This window comes from Mytilus trossulus, chromosome 6, assembly GCF_036588685.1.
Source record: "Mytilus trossulus isolate FHL-02 chromosome 6, PNRI_Mtr1.1.1.hap1, whole genome shotgun sequence".
Taxonomy (NCBI): domain Eukaryota; kingdom Metazoa; phylum Mollusca; class Bivalvia; order Mytilida; family Mytilidae; genus Mytilus; species Mytilus trossulus.
Window position 1 is genome coordinate 45650886 of NC_086378.1, and position 15770 is coordinate 45666655.

A 15770-nucleotide genomic window follows, 5' to 3' on the forward strand; every position below is an offset into this window, starting at 1 on the left:
ATACAATTTTCAAGCTAGGTATTGTCTGAATTTGGATTGAATGTGATCATTTTTATGTCATAATATAGGTTTCTTTGGGTCCCCTTGAAGCAATTCCCCTAAAATCAATCCAAGCTTTCCCTTTGTTCTATGAAATATTGTAGTACGATTTCAGAGAGATCCATACACATAGACATAAGTTATTGTCTGGAACTACAAAAGTTCGTGCCCCCCCCCCCCCGATTCCTGCATGCCCGGGGCCACACTGGGGAAATCCTAGCCTTCCCTTTGTGAAATGGAACCTTGTGGTACAATGTCAGAGAGATCCATCCATAGACAAATTATTGTCCGGAAACTACAAAAATGCTTGTTTGGTCCCCATTTCATTTACTATTGGTATCATAAACCCCTAAATCTATCACAAGCTTCCTTTTGTGCTTATGTAGTATTGAACCTCTATCTTGTAAAATTTCATAGAGATCCATTCACTTAAATTTAACTTATTTCGAGACGACGACGACACCATAACATTATACGAACCCCAGAAATGTTTGCGGTCGTATAAAACCCACTCAAAAAACAAAAGAACAAAGCTTCAATGATCTTCAATTACTATTTATATATCAAAGTCAGAGAGTGACTTTAAAAGGTCAAATAACTTTCAGCTCATTTCATGAACGATATACAAGACGAGGTTGTGTAATGACCATTCTAACTGGTCAATTCGTTGATATCACGTCTTTGGAAGGGTTGACAGCTTGCAAACATGTTCAGTAGCACCCCTCCTTCGCCACGTGTTTTTGTGATGTCCCAAGTAAGAAGCATGTATTAAAGAGGTGTTTTGTTGGAAGCCAAATTGTACTGTTTGTTGATTTCAAGCAGCAAGTTTGTCTCATTTTGTCATTCTGTGGTAACTTGCCAATAAATCGAAAATATATGCAAGTTTTGTAACGAAATACACAGGCGATAATAATTGTTAAAGCAGGTTTTTTTTGGTGAGTAATATAATTTACTAATTGACATTCTTACATAATAATTTGTCTGTTTTTCTGTCTGTTTCACTTATGTTAAATTTTTTGATGAAGTTGAAGTCCAAGTGGCAGGTTTCTTAAAACTCAGTATACATGTTCCCTATGATGATCTTTCTAATTGTAATGCCAAATACAAGTTTTGACCCTGAACATAGAAAATGAAAGTGCCTGCTTCAGGTTAAGGTTTTGGACAAGGTTGTTTTCGATGAAGAGTGGTCCAATCAACTTGAAATTAAGTACACATGTACCCTATTTTATCTTTCTAATTTTAATGCCAAATTAGGGTTTGATCCCAAAAGTCCACTTAACATAGAACATGCAAGTGTGGCATCCATGATCTATGGGGATACTTAAACGTGTTTGTAGGGAATATATAAAGAATTTTGTCATGAAGTTTGTGTATTGTGTACAGTGTGTGCCATGCAATCAATGCATCATTTAGAAATATATTAACAGCAATATTGAACCCATTTGATATGACAAATAAAATCTTCATTAAAGTAATTCATCCTTCTGAGACACATTAATGTAACTGTGCATACTAGCCTTTGCTCTTACAACCAAATGATTTCTGCCCATATCCTTACAAATGTGCACACGCTGAAATGTCTCGCCTTCTTTACTCATCATTGATATTATGTTGATAGTTCAAGCTTTATTACAAATGTCACATAAACTTCACATTAACCTAGAAAACTAATTATGACCAATGAATTAGAAAATGAGGTCAAGGTCAGATGAAGTTCAGAACCACACCGTCAGGCATGTACAGCTAACAATTCTTCCATACAGCAAATACAGTTGATCTATTGCTAATGGTTTATGGGCATACGATACAGTTATAGGGGATGTAATGACGTTGCTTAAGTAAATTGTTATTTTCGCGACGTCAAACGATGACTAAATAATATCGTGAAAAGATTCAGTTTTTGACCGATTTTTATCATTGAAACTTATTTGACTTGAAAACGAGTTCATGTGCCCCTCTTTTTTAAAATGCCATTTGATACAGAAATTGCAAGTTATTTAACAAAAAAGCAATTTGCGTTTATCTTTTAAAACAAAAAAGTTATGTCTTTCTTTTGAATAAAAATGCGGCCACAAATCTGATTTTTGAGCAAATATACAAAACTTCGACCTTATTTTACTCAAAATTAGAACATGAAGGTATATTTTTTATTACATTTTAAATTAGTCAGGTAAAAAAATAGTCAATATGGAACTTTTAATCAGAATTTAAATACGGGTACTGTATCTAAGCCCTATAAAAAAACAGACCAAAACACAACACTGTGCAATTAACCATGAAAATGAGGTCAAGGTCAAACGACACCTGTAAGTTAGACATGTACACCTTAAAATCATTCCATTAGCCAAATATAGTTGGCCTATTGCATACAGTATATGAAACAGTCCAAAACACAAAAACTTAACTTTGACCACTGGACCATGAAAATGAGGTCAAGGTCAAATAACACTTGCCAGGTAGACATGTACACCTAAGTCCTAACAATCATTCCATATACCAAATATAGTTTACCTATTGCAAACAGTATAAGAAAAACACACCAAAACACAAAAACTTAACTATAACCACTGAGCCATGAAAATGAGATCAAGGTCAGATGAAACCTGCCAGTTGGATATGTACATCTTAGTCTTTCCATATACCGAATTTACTAGACCTATTGCTTATAGTATCTGAGATATGGACTTGACCACCATACTTAACCTTGTTCACTGATCCATGAAATGACGTCGAGGTGCAAGGTACCCACATACCAAATATAGTTATCATATTACTTATAAGAGAATTTAACATTACAAAAAACTTTAACTTTTTTTTCAAGTAGTTACTGAACCATGAAAACGAGATCAAGGACATTGAACATGTGACTGACTGAACTTCGTAACATGAGGCATCCAGGTCTTCCACCTTCTAAAATATAAAGCTTTAAAGAAGTTAGCTAACGCTGCCGCTGTAGCGGCCACCAGATCACTATCCCTATGTCCAGCTTTCTGCATAAGTCGCTAATCTCAATCTCACTTAATGTGTTTCTGATGTCAATAAATCATGTTTTTTCCTGGAATTTTTACCCTGCTAAAGACTTGAATAAGACATGTAGCATGGAGGCACCTCAATTTGTAACATTTTATAGTTGGTTATGATTGGTATCATTTTATCTCTGACATGCATTCTATATACATTAAAGTAACTGTTGACAGATGTTTGGCTCAATCACCCAGAATATTGAGTAACTTTAAATTATAGAGTTTTACAAATGGTAGAATAGGCCATATATGTCCAATGGCTAAATTACAGCTTTAAAGGTAAAAGTGATACCAAAAGTTTACTATTATGCAGTAGATGGAATAATGGGGAACAGAGGAAGTTTATATCCTTCATTTTAAGAACCAAGCCTTTTGGAAGTGGTTGAGTGATTGTTGGTGATTTATGCAGGTGTCATCACTATTGATTTTATCCAGGCAGTAAGTTTTTATTGGTTGAGGATGCTGGAGTGTCTAGGGAGAACCAACAACTGTTGACTAGAAAAAACTGACATTCCTTGTCTATTAAGATAAGAATCAAGCGCACCCTACATGCTAGTGATATAGTAGATAAACAACTTAGACCACTCTGCCAATAAGGTCCTGCCACCTTTTTGATGTGGATCCAACAAATTTCTTGTGTGTCAAAATTAAATACCTTGTTTGAACCTTTACCTTAAACTTAAGATCCCATATTTGTTATGTTATGTTCCATGTGTTAAAAGTTTTGCAAGTGTAAAGTGTCTGATACAATGTATATGCATGTCTTATCAGGCAGTATTAACATACTGACAACTCATTTTTTATAATAACTTATATTTTTTGAAAAAAAGTACAACATAATGGTATAAATTAACGTTGAAAAATTCTTAAGTTGCAGTGAAAAAAATTGTCTAAAAATCTTTTAAAAAAGAAGGTAAAACAAAAAAGTTTTATAAAAACTTTTCTGTATTGCTTATCAAAAATAACAAATAAATGTAAATACAAAAATATACCCACAATGCTGCAAAAAGGCATTGAATGGCAAATTTGTATATAAATGGGGTCAACAAAAAAGTATATTAAATGCCAAGCTTACAATAATAACAACTGCAGATTTATCAATTTCAAGGGCTCTACATTTCAACACATCAAAACTGACAAATTCATCTTGGTATATTTTTAATTCATTATTAAGATATTTTGTAAAATAACCATTTGATGGCTTCTATGAACACATTTAACATATTATTTTAACTAATTTATATGCCTGTAGCAAAAGTCCAATGTCTTTCGACAATCAAAATTTTCAATAAAATTACAAAAAGAAAAAAAATAATGATAAAATTGTTCCATTATTACTATTCATATTTTTTCTTGCTTATAGATACTAACTAATACAGGTCTTCAGTAACTGAAACCTTCGAGTGAGGATCTTTCAATTTTATAAAAAAAAAATCTGTTTTAACAATTTTAACAAGAAGTTACAAATACCCTAACTGAAAAAATAAAATGTTTACTTAATATAATACATAAATAGCTACAGAGTCTTCATCAGATCTATATAAACTGAGCATTGGACTTGCATTTGTAATTACAATAGCCCTTTACTAGATTCAGCATGTTCAGTATCTTGGTCCATATGGCTGGCCTGTATGAGGTGCCACTCTGACACCAGGCATTCCTGCGTAGGCGTTCGTTAACGACGGGTTGGGATAACCCATTCCTGGGACTGCACCTCCTGCTGGGTATCCATGTGGCATGCCTGGTACTGATGCAGAAGACATGCCTGGATGCATCATTGGATTGCTGCCGATTGGATAGCCGGCTTGTTTAGCGGCCTGTTCAGACAGGTATGCTGACGACAACTGATGCTGTCGGTGACTTGCTGGATAACCACTCTGTGTTTGCTGTATTGACGGTATATGTGGCACGGCTGGAACTGATGGTAGAGACGCTACGGAGGGTATAGAAGGTGTTGCTTGGGGAATTGGCTGTAGAGTAGAATAGGGTAAAGCTGACATATGTGGTGTAGAATAGAATGCTCCCATGCTGGTCAAGCCTGCAGAACCATTCATTGCTGAAGGATATCCTTGGGGTATAGAATATCCTGTTGTTGTGTAGATGGACTGTCCTGGCGCCATTCCTGTATAACCTGTGTAAGAATGGGTTGATACAGGTGTACCATATGATGGAACAGTGGTTTGCTGTCCATGACCTGGAGCCAGACCGGGATGCTGTGCAAGTCCAGGGGTCATACCAGCTGCTTGTGGGTGCCCATGAGCTAAAGCAGCTTGCTGTTGTAGTCCATAGCTAGCACCAGGATAATAACCGCCTGGGGAGATACCACTCTTTTCTGCTCCTGGACCACCATAGTAGTTCATCGTTATCTGAAAAAATTGCAACAATTCAGATAAAACTTATTATTTCATGTTTTAAAAGAAAAGGGGGTAATTCAGCATTACAAAACAAACAACAGCCAATTTTATAAAAATCCTTTTATGTTTTATTTCATATTTTTTACCACTTTTGAGTAATATTGCTAGATGTAGGTTAACCACAAATTTAAATGTTAAGCAAGGCCACTTTTTTAATTTGTTGGTTTACCGATTTTCCCCATAAAAAAGTCAGGTCGATCAGTTGGGGGAAAAAAAGAAAAAAATATCTTTCAAGACAGAAAAATATGCAAAACAAATATATATATTTCACCTTTCTACCATGTATTTTGTCATCATTTCTTAAATTTTAGTTAGATCAGTCAGGGGACTTACTGAAATAAATGATTTTTAAATCACTTACTTGAGTAGCAATTCAAAGTTTTGTCATAAATTGTGATTTCGAAGTTTTACCAAAATTTTAAACACATAGGTTAAAATAATATCTTTTCATTAGTAAAATTAAAAAAACATGATTTTTTGCTACATTTAAGAAGCAAGGTTTATGCCTTTGGTCATGTTGGTGCTATCATTTAGCTAAAAATTCTATTTTAGTTGAAAAAATGCTGCAATAATGACTTTACATAATGAACATGATGAACTGATATTTTCTTAGCAGTATTTTTCCTGTAAAGTTCAAGGTTTCATCTTTCAGATTATGTAATAAAATTTTACTGTTCGCCATAAAAATTTCACTGTTTTGGGGTGTTGAAATTAGTGGGGGTTAAAATAATGATATAATTAATTATAAAGAAGTGATTTTTGGGAAGGAAATTGAGGTATGATACTTATGTCATTATTCTAGATTCAGTACAAGCATGACAAGGTCATCACCTGAAATTACCTGGTCATCCTAGACAACACAGATGTTGGTTCTGATCAGTTTAGAAACATAATTAGTCCCTGGATCATTAGAATTCTATATTTAAAGCTAAAGTAAAATTAAATCACTTCTTCTAGTGATTATTTTGTACTACTTAAATAAATAGGTGATTATTAAAGAAAGACAGCTCTATAACTTCCAACTTTTATGGAAATAATGTTACTTGAATCGGTGATTTAGAAAATCACTCATTTAAGTAAGTCCCCTGACTGTGGATGAAATATTATTGCTCAGCTGTCATACACATCGCATGACATTGTCTAATAATTTCCCATAAAAAAGGGGGTGCACAGACAAAGACGAAATTATATCGTCATTTCACAAACAAGAATAACAGATTCGTGTAGCTCTTAAACAATTCCAGAAAACTTGGTGAATAATGATATTCAAGCACAAAAACTGTCATGATAAAAAAAAAAATGTAAAATGTTGTATGAAAATAAGTTTCAGCACACATGTCAAAAAATGTAATAGACTCGTCCACTGAAAAAAAGAGAATACTGGGTTAATCTGTTGTCATGCATTCCTGATTTTTATCCAAATGGCTGATTTTTTTTTCTTTCTATGAAATAAGAAAATTCCAAATGATTTGTTAATATTCAGTATTTTAACTGGATATCCACATATGGACAAGTCTATTCCTATGAGATGATGCATCTTACGGACTGATGACAAATAAGGAAAACGAACTTATTGTGTAAGTGGTTTTAAACACAGGTTTCGTTCGCAAAATTATTTGTGCAAACTACATTTCAAGGTCAGTTATAATTGATTTGTCTATTTTTAGAAACGTAAACTGGAAGTTCTTTTTTTTCACAACAGAAAGTGTTATCAATTTTGTTAGTAATTAATGCATTTCATTTCATAAATAAAGAATATTTTAATTATTTTTCAGGAATAATGCATTTGTTAGGGTCAGGGGCAGGGCTTCCAAAATTTTTCTGAGCCAGCCGGACATTTTATATCTGAACCGAAATTTTAATTCCTAAGACAAAGTCACAAAATGTAATTATGGTAATCAGATGGCCATCCCAATGATTGACATTAAATTAAAATCGATATTAAACTTTACTTTGATATGAATTTGATGTTCTGACATAAACTGTTAAAATTGGCATTGCATCATTCAAAGTGTGCACATCAGCGTGCTCATATCTGAATTAGACTCTTTATTTGTGCAAAATGAAGTTGTCTAGAACTTTATTTTCGTTTTTAAAGTCACATTTTTCAAAACCGGATGTTGACTTGACAATGGTAAAACATGGACCATAAACAGATTCGTAAAATCTGTGTACGTTACATAGAACTACTGAGCGAAGAAGCTCTTTCCAAGTTATTTCTTCAACAAAATACTTGAAATGAACGTTAGATACAGGTATCAATGATACTTTTAGCATTTTTGAAGAAATGTAGGATGCATAATTGAATTTCCTACCTGTGCACATGCGCACACATGTTCTTGTTCATACAACGTAGTGCTGACGATTTTTCATTTAAAACGTTTTTAAATGATTTATCAAATCATGTTTATAAATGTATTTATTATATATTTTAAATCAGCTAGATACAAGCTGCTGAAATGTACGAAAATAATTGGGAATGGACCGATTAATTTATACGATGTCCGGTACTAACTGAAAATAGTTTACCTGTCACCTGAATAGGTAGTTTTCAGCTGTCCAACAACTATAATTAGCCTTGATTATAATTAGAAAGTATTGAAGTAGGGGTTGTTTTGATAGTAATTAATCATCATGTCACTTTTATGACCGGAAATGTATGGCTGTTAAAGGCAAAATGTTGGGTCAAAAAGATCGTGAATTTATATTTTAAAATGACCGAAAAAGCCTTTGAAACTAAAAAGTATATGACCGTTTCATGCTTTGCCCAGCCGGTCTTTTACCGGACATTATACAAATGACCAGCATATATGACAGTTTTGGAAGCCTTGTTCAGGGGACTCAGCGGGAATGAAAAAGCATGAAAGGCCAATTTTATTTTTATTCTGAAAATCGTCAAAATCAGGTCGGTAGATCCGTAAACCAACAAATTAAAAAACCATGGCCAAAAGTACATATGTGTCTTTTGGCATGCATGCAGATGACAAAACCATGAAACAAATATATTCACTATAATCAAAGAATCCACATCAAATACTTGTAGCTATACAAAGATCTTTAAAATATATATTTTGTAAGTAAGCTTTAGATGATTTTTCTTCATTTTTGGGTAACTATTGTTTTCTTCAGCATGTTAATGTTTCTTTTTTATGTACATGTAACTACACAGGGTCAATACGGCTGTTGGTGGATAACATTCCATGAGGTTCAGTTATCAGTACTGCTGTATTGACATGATCTTTAACAAACCTTTCATACACTGGCCTTTATAAATTAGGAAATCATAATGAAACTAAGATTTCAACTCCCACAAATGACAGGCAAAGTTGACTGTAGATTTTTACTTTATGACTTCTATAATTCTATTTGTAGGTATTTGTTGGTCATTTAGCGTTTCACCTGTTTTTGGTTCTAATACAACCATTTCAAACAAATAGATACTATTGAGTGTTCTTGATGATGGTTAATCCAGAAAAGATCTTGTTCAGATGTGTCAAATCAAAAAGATGTTGATTTCATTTTGAATATGTTGTACATGTATTACTTTATTTAGATTTTGGTGTCATTTGGTCACTTGTGGAAGGTCTAATTGGCAATCATACCACATCTTCTTATTTTAAATTGTTGACTCAATCATGTTTATTATTGAAGTTTAATAAAAATGCTTCTCTAAGCACAGCCTAACACGACTGCAGAGGTTGAACCCTGAACAGTTTGACCACAACATTCAAGCTTGATACTGTCTGAATTTAGATTGTGATCAAATTTTTTGACAATAATATAGGTATTTGACACAAAATAAATGTGGTCAAAGAGCTTAAAAATCCATTGCATAAAACTGCAACAATACTGATGAAAACATCAAAGCATTATACAGCTCAATAAAATGTTTGAAGTAGGCTGTATAAAAATCAGTGTATCTCCTTATCAGTGTGTCAACACTTTTATTGTACTTATATCTCATCTGAATGTGTGTGATGAATATATGTATTCATATAAAACAATGATTAATCAACTCACCAGAAAATATCACAAATTACTTGATTTATTCTGAAAAGAAAAAGAAAAAAAGATACAAAAATAGTCATTAATATAACACAATACATTATAAATTAAAGGTTTGCAAAACTGAATTCTTTAAAATACTAAGGATATTCTACTGGCAGAAAAATATTTCTATAGCTCTTATTTGGTAAAACCTTTAACAATTTTGGGTCCTCAATGCATTGGCGGATCTAGGGGGTGGAACGCCACCTTTTTTTCCCGGATGATCAATGCATTTGAATGGGAGCATATAAGTAGACCCCCCTTTTAAAATGGCTGGATTTGTCCCTGCAATGCCCTTCAATTTCATAGTTTATTTTGGTATTTTTAATATTCTATTAAAGCAACACTGATGAACAATGGATAATCTTAGCTTGCTCAGCTTAAATTTTTTTCGACAATTATTAAAATTGATCATGATGAGTGACTAAAATTTTGCCAATATTTTCTATTGCAAAAAAAGTTAAGTGAAATATTGTTGCAGAATTCTGTTTACATGATATGTATTTAATGATACAACAAGAATAAACATTAATTTCATGTAAAGTTTTAACTAACACAGTCACACTGCTACAAACTTTTTATCCCGGACTCTAAATGACTCTAGTTCTGAATGCTTACCTTTCACTTATGTCATGGGTAACTTGAAAACTATGGTAACCTGCAAAATAAAAAAAATATTGTTAATCATACATTCATTTTAGATGAAATATCCATATACAGATATGAAATGCAAAAGTATCCCTTGAAAAGTTGAAATGCTATTAAAACAATATACTTGACTTATTCTTCCTTCCTGCATGCCCTGCTGTATGATGTACAAATGTATATTGTTTCATTATATCTCAAAATGCATGCATACCCCCAAAGTATAACTCAGCCATTACGGTTGAGAGACAAAATCATTTGCCCCCATAGAACATTTCTTTCAACATGTATATCAAACAATCATCATTTTTGTTATGGATATCGTACATTGTCATATGGAAGATAGTCCAAGATTACTCTGACGTCCGACGGCTGTTTTGCCAGACAAGCTGGGGCCGTGGGACGTCAGAGCTTGTCCCATATCAAAAAGTGGATATTTGCCCACCCAAAATAGATGTGCTGCCTCCTCGCTTCTGGAGCCCACTGAGGGCCTTGGAATTATATAAATCGGGCTTCAATCTCTTCATTTTTCATTTATCTCTTCATTTATGTAAGTTTCACCTACCTGCCAACCTTTATTTTTCTATATTTTAACAGTTTTCACAGTGACCTACGATTTCTGCATCTTGTCTTTCATTTTCAAGGATTATCACGTGACCACGAGAAAACAGTGCAAACGACCATAGTGTAACACCTCGTTCATTTACGATGCAAGTTACCTAAATGTCTGAGAGCTTCCAACTGTTATCGTGGTCGGAACTAAATGCTAATTACCGATCTCCTGTAAAGGAGGTAAAAACACGTGGTAGCTTCTTAATGTTAAACATCGATTTCCTATGAAGGAGGTAAAAAAATATAAATATTTGCATATTTGAGTCTCGAGGCCACAAACTCTCTCGTAACTTGACGTCCATTTGAAAGTGAAAGTCAAAAATGCATAAATCGATTGGTCTCTGTGAAAACTGTTAAAATATAGAAAAATAAAGGTTGCCAGGTACATGTAGGTGAAACTTACATTAATGAAGAGATTGCAGCCCGATTTATATAATTCCAAGGCCCTCAGTCGGCTCCAGAAGCGAGGAGGCAGCGCATCTATTTTGGGTGGGCAAATATCCACTTTTTGATATGGGACAAGCTCTGAAGTCCCATGGCCCCAGCTTGTCTGGCTAAACAGCCGTCGGACGTCAGAGTAATCTTGGACTAATGGAAGAAACCCATGTACTTTTTTGTTGGGCCTAATGACTTCTTTTTTAACATAGTTCAAACCAGGTTTCACAATTTTGTGATTATCAAGATAATCATGTGGTTCATGGTTAAGGAAGTTGAAAACATGTATTACATGTAATATTGTTAGGTATATTTTAAACAATTTTTTCACATACATGTACATGTAAGATACTTCAAATATAAAACAATTATCAAATTATTTTTACCTATTTCTATTAATATATAGTACCCCTGGCTTCAAGTATAAATATTCTTATACATAAATCGCTTCAAATTCTAAACAATGAATATAATTGTGTGATCAAAATGGTTTGTAAATTATCAAAAGTTCAAGCGGGACATAGTGAGAAAAATTTGGGTGATAATATAGGGAATGACTGAAGCATGACAGGAGCTCCCCCTCCTTGCGAAATTCAGCAGGCCCTATACAAAAAGTTCTGGATCCGCCACTGGGGATATATTTCCGAAATATTTTAACGATAAGGTGTACAATGTATATGATTTGTGTCCCTTTCCAGATTGGGGTACACTTGTACAAGGTAGGAATTAAAAGAATTAATATTAGGGATTTGAGGGTGTGGTACAAAAAGGTCATCTTTTTACTGATGGGATTTGTGAATGGCACTCCTGGTGCCTTTGATGTACTAAAAGAGCTTATTTGCTTTTGTGTTTGAACTTTGTGTACTTGATCTGGTTCGACCAAATAGTGGTAATAAAGACGGGATAATAGGTCAAGTTTTCGATAAATAGAAAAGGGACCATCTTGTTTTAAAAATATGCTAACATTTCATATAAAAATAATCCACGTTTTAGTCTTAATTTTATGTAAGGTGAATGCTCTTCGGTTTTCTTACGAGACTAATCTAAAGACACTTCTATCTACTTTTCTGGTTATAGAATGGTCAATCAACTTGGAACAAAGAATGCTGACTATCGGAAAGGAAGTGCTTAGGGCTCCGGAAAGTTAGAAAATAAAGATCTTTACCAAGATCATAGAAAAATATACTTCTTTCTTTACCAAACAGATATCAAAACTTCACAATGGATGGTCGCAGGTTCGTACTGAATACCCGGATTAAATTTCATTGGATGAAATTAATCGGACACCTGCTGGGGAAACAACAAAGCAAGTACGACAACTCAGTTAAAATATAGGGGGAAAGAGTAAAAAAAATAGAAAAACAAGTTGCTTTCTTTAAGGGAGCTACCATTTGATTTCTATGGGGGGTTAGGATGAAAAATTTTGTCCTGCATTTTTTAACTGTAATCTTTGTCCTGCCTTTTTATTTTTCACTCTGTTCGGTCCTGCATTTTTTTTTAGTTTATCCTTACTTTTTTTTACCTAACTTGATTGTCGTCCTGACTTTTTTTTTGCAAGTGTCTCATCCTGCCTTTTTTTTACTCAAAACTCCTGTCCTGCCTATTTTTTCAAATTTCATCCGAGCCCCCCCCCCCCTTTTTCTCCTATTAGTTCAACAGAAAAAAGGACATTTACAAAAATGTATGTTTCTTTCGAAGGCAGATTGTGAGCGTAAATGATCGGTGTACCCTCTTTTTTATTTCATTTTTCTATTAGGTATAAGATAAAGTGCATTTATAGAAAAAAATTAACGAAATCTTATATTTAATAAAAAAATGATTAAGACCCGCGTGTTCCATTCTAAAGCGCTTGTTTCTTTTAGATAAAAGTTAGTTTCAAATGCAAAGATTATTTGTGTTTAAGAAATGCAATTACGCGAACCAGTAAAATAGCTGTTTTTATTGAAATTTAATATTTATCGGTTCATGGTTATATGAACAATGGCTTGATCTTGATCATTACCAAGATCCTTACACCTGCTCTGCAAGCTTTTTGTGATGCTTTGGGCAGTAAGCATTGACAAGTTGTGTGCTTTTGTGCTCTTAAAAGTTTTAGATGACAAACTCTTTTGAAAATCTTTTTTAAACCTTTAATTAACTCGCTTTGAAGGTATTTTCCAAATGTCACTTTTTTTTTATGTTTTCTAATATTTTAAATTGTGGGTCATGAAAAAAACTCAGTGAAAGTTTAATTGTAAATATATATATAATTTGAATTGCAATGTATCCTCTTCACACTGATGACCGAAACCAATTCATAAATAAAGTTATTTATAGCCTAGAAAAAACAGCAAGCTTACACCTTGTACTTAATATAAATTTTAAAACAAAATTGAAAAAAAAACAAAAGAGCTATCATGGTCCAACCTGAAATAACCACTAAATAACCATCATCTGTATATTAGTTTGTTTAAAGGCCACATTTACGAACTGTTGTAAGGTGTTCCTTTTCAGTTTAATTTTTTTTATCGGAACACGATTTTTTCATTAACTTTTACATGTTTTAAAGGGTGTATTTACATGGTAAAGTTACACTACTAAGTACTTTCCTGTTCTACTGTTCATATAACTTGTCGCGAGTTGCAGTGAAATTTTTAGTTGCAAAAAATACCAAGCAAAACGTATGCACTTTAATAGACTTTTTAAGAAGGGATATTAAAGATTGGCGTTAATATTGATTCACTTATAGGATCTTTGCATCGGAACTAAACACATTTATTTAAAAACCAGTTGTTGACATGACACGGGTTATGTTCTTCTCATATATGTTATGATGGTAGGATACTAAACCCCTCACGCGGGGAGGATCGATAGTGCCTGATATTCATATGATGAAGACATAATCTTTCTATCAGTTTAATTGAAGTCTGGAGCTGGCATGTCAGTTAACTGCTAGTAGTCTGATGTTATTTATGCATTATTGTCATTTTGTTTATTTTCTTTGGTTACATCTTCTGGCATCAGACTCGGACTTCTCTTACTGAATTTTAATTTGCGTATTGTTATGCGTTTACTTTTCTGCATTGGCTAGAGGTTAAGGCGGGGGGGGGGGGGGGGGGGGGGGTGTGAGATCTCACAAACATGTTTAACCCAATCGCATTTTTGAGCCTGTCCCAAGTCAGGAGACTGGCTTTTGTTAGTCTTATTATTCTATCTTTTAGTTTCTTGTGTACAATTTGGAGTTTAGTATGGCGTTCATTATCGATGAACTAGTACCTATTTGTTTAGGGGACAGCTGAAGGACGCCCCCGGGTGCGGGAATTTCTTGTTGCACTGAAGACCTGTTGGTGACCTTCTGCTGTTGTCTGCTCTATAGTCCGGTTGTTGTCTCTTTGGTACATTCCCCATTTCCATTCTCAATTTAACTGTGTGAGATTATCTTACATTTTTTGTTTTAGATATAACAGTGCTAGGATAAAAAAAAATTCTTCTGGAGGACAGTATAAAGTTTAAATATCACCAGAAACAAAGGTGATCAAAGGTTGTACGGGCACGAAGGTGGACCAAATGATGTAGCCTAGGAGAGCATTATAAGATCCTGCCTTTCTATTGTGTATGCTTTAATGAGTAAATTTTCATAGACATTTACACCAATATGGATACACATTAGGGAAGGGGATCTGCATAAGCCTATGTCTCCGTCCTTCTCTTACTGCTGTCTTGCAGTGTAAAATTGTAATTTTATCTTACGTTAATTAGTCGATGTTTTTATTTAGTAAAATACAAAATTAGAGAAAAAAAAAACGTTTCGCTTCAGATGCTTTTTCTTCATCTTCAAGATAAGGTCCTGTCACAGTTTCATATTAATTATTGTGATCTATTGCTTCTAAAGAAAATGCAAACTGGGTTACTTCTAAAAAGGGCATTAGACGATTATTTGTAGATCTTACTGTTCACGTCATTGGCTTATTTGTAGATCTTACTGTTCAAGTCATTGGCTTATTTGTAGATCTTACTGTTCACGTCATTGGCTTATTTGTAGATCTTACTGTTCACGTCATTGGCTTATTTGTAGATCTTCAGAGGCGGATTTAGGGGGGGGGGGGGGGTCACAGGTGGCCCGGGCCCCCCTTTTTGGGAAAAAATTTGGTTGCTTATATAGGGAATCATTGAAGCGTGACTGGAGCGGGCCCCCTCTTAGGTCAGTCAGTGGGCCCCCACTTATAAAAAATCCTGGATCCGCCACTGATCTTACTGTTCCAGTCATTGGCTTATTTGTAGATCTTACTGTTAGAGGATCTTAGAGTTATTGACTCATTTGTAGATCTTATTGGTCTGGTCATTTTGTCTGTTAAATTTCTCTTCACCTGTTAAAGTTTTCCCAAAAAAAATCTACAAATGCAAATTTGCCAAGAGTTTTCGTATCAAGAGCAAAAAAACTATATAAATTATAAAAAAAAATCCTATTTTTCTGAAAACTTCAAAGGAGATAGACTGACCTGCTGACCAATTGTACCCTGTCATATGTTTCTTTCAGTCTCTTACTGATAGGAACTAGAGGCTCTAAAGAGCATGT

The 15770-nt window shown here is 33.9% G+C and overlaps 1 protein-coding gene across 3 annotated transcripts; it reads right to left on the reverse strand.

The window, feature by feature from the left end:
• Positions 1–4203: 4203 nt before the first annotated feature.
• Positions 4204–12495, reverse strand: LOC134721426 (elastin-like). Of its 3 annotated transcripts, none has more exons than XM_063584429.1 (4): positions 12381–12495; positions 10142–10181; positions 9497–9526; positions 4204–5428 (listed from the first exon to the last, which is right to left on the reverse strand). In XM_063584429.1, exon 4 carries the CDS (start codon positions 5420–5422, stop codon positions 4664–4666), a length of 759 nt encoding a protein of 252 aa, XP_063440499.1. In that variant the 5' UTR covers positions 5423–5428; positions 9497–9526; positions 10142–10181; positions 12381–12495; the 3' UTR covers positions 4204–4663. The 3 variants fall into 3 exon arrangements, with proteins under 3 accessions (XP_063440499.1, XP_063440500.1, XP_063440501.1); XM_063584430.1 differs by having other exon boundaries at positions 12414–12492; XM_063584431.1 differs by having other exon boundaries at positions 12402–12465.
• Between the last annotated feature and the right edge of the window lie 3275 nt (positions 12496–15770).

Coding starts and splice junctions, on each gene's coding strand:
- LOC134721426 (XM_063584429.1), bottom strand. CDS start 5,422: ATGAACTACTATGGTGGTCCAGGAGCAGAAAAGAGTGGTATCTCCCCA.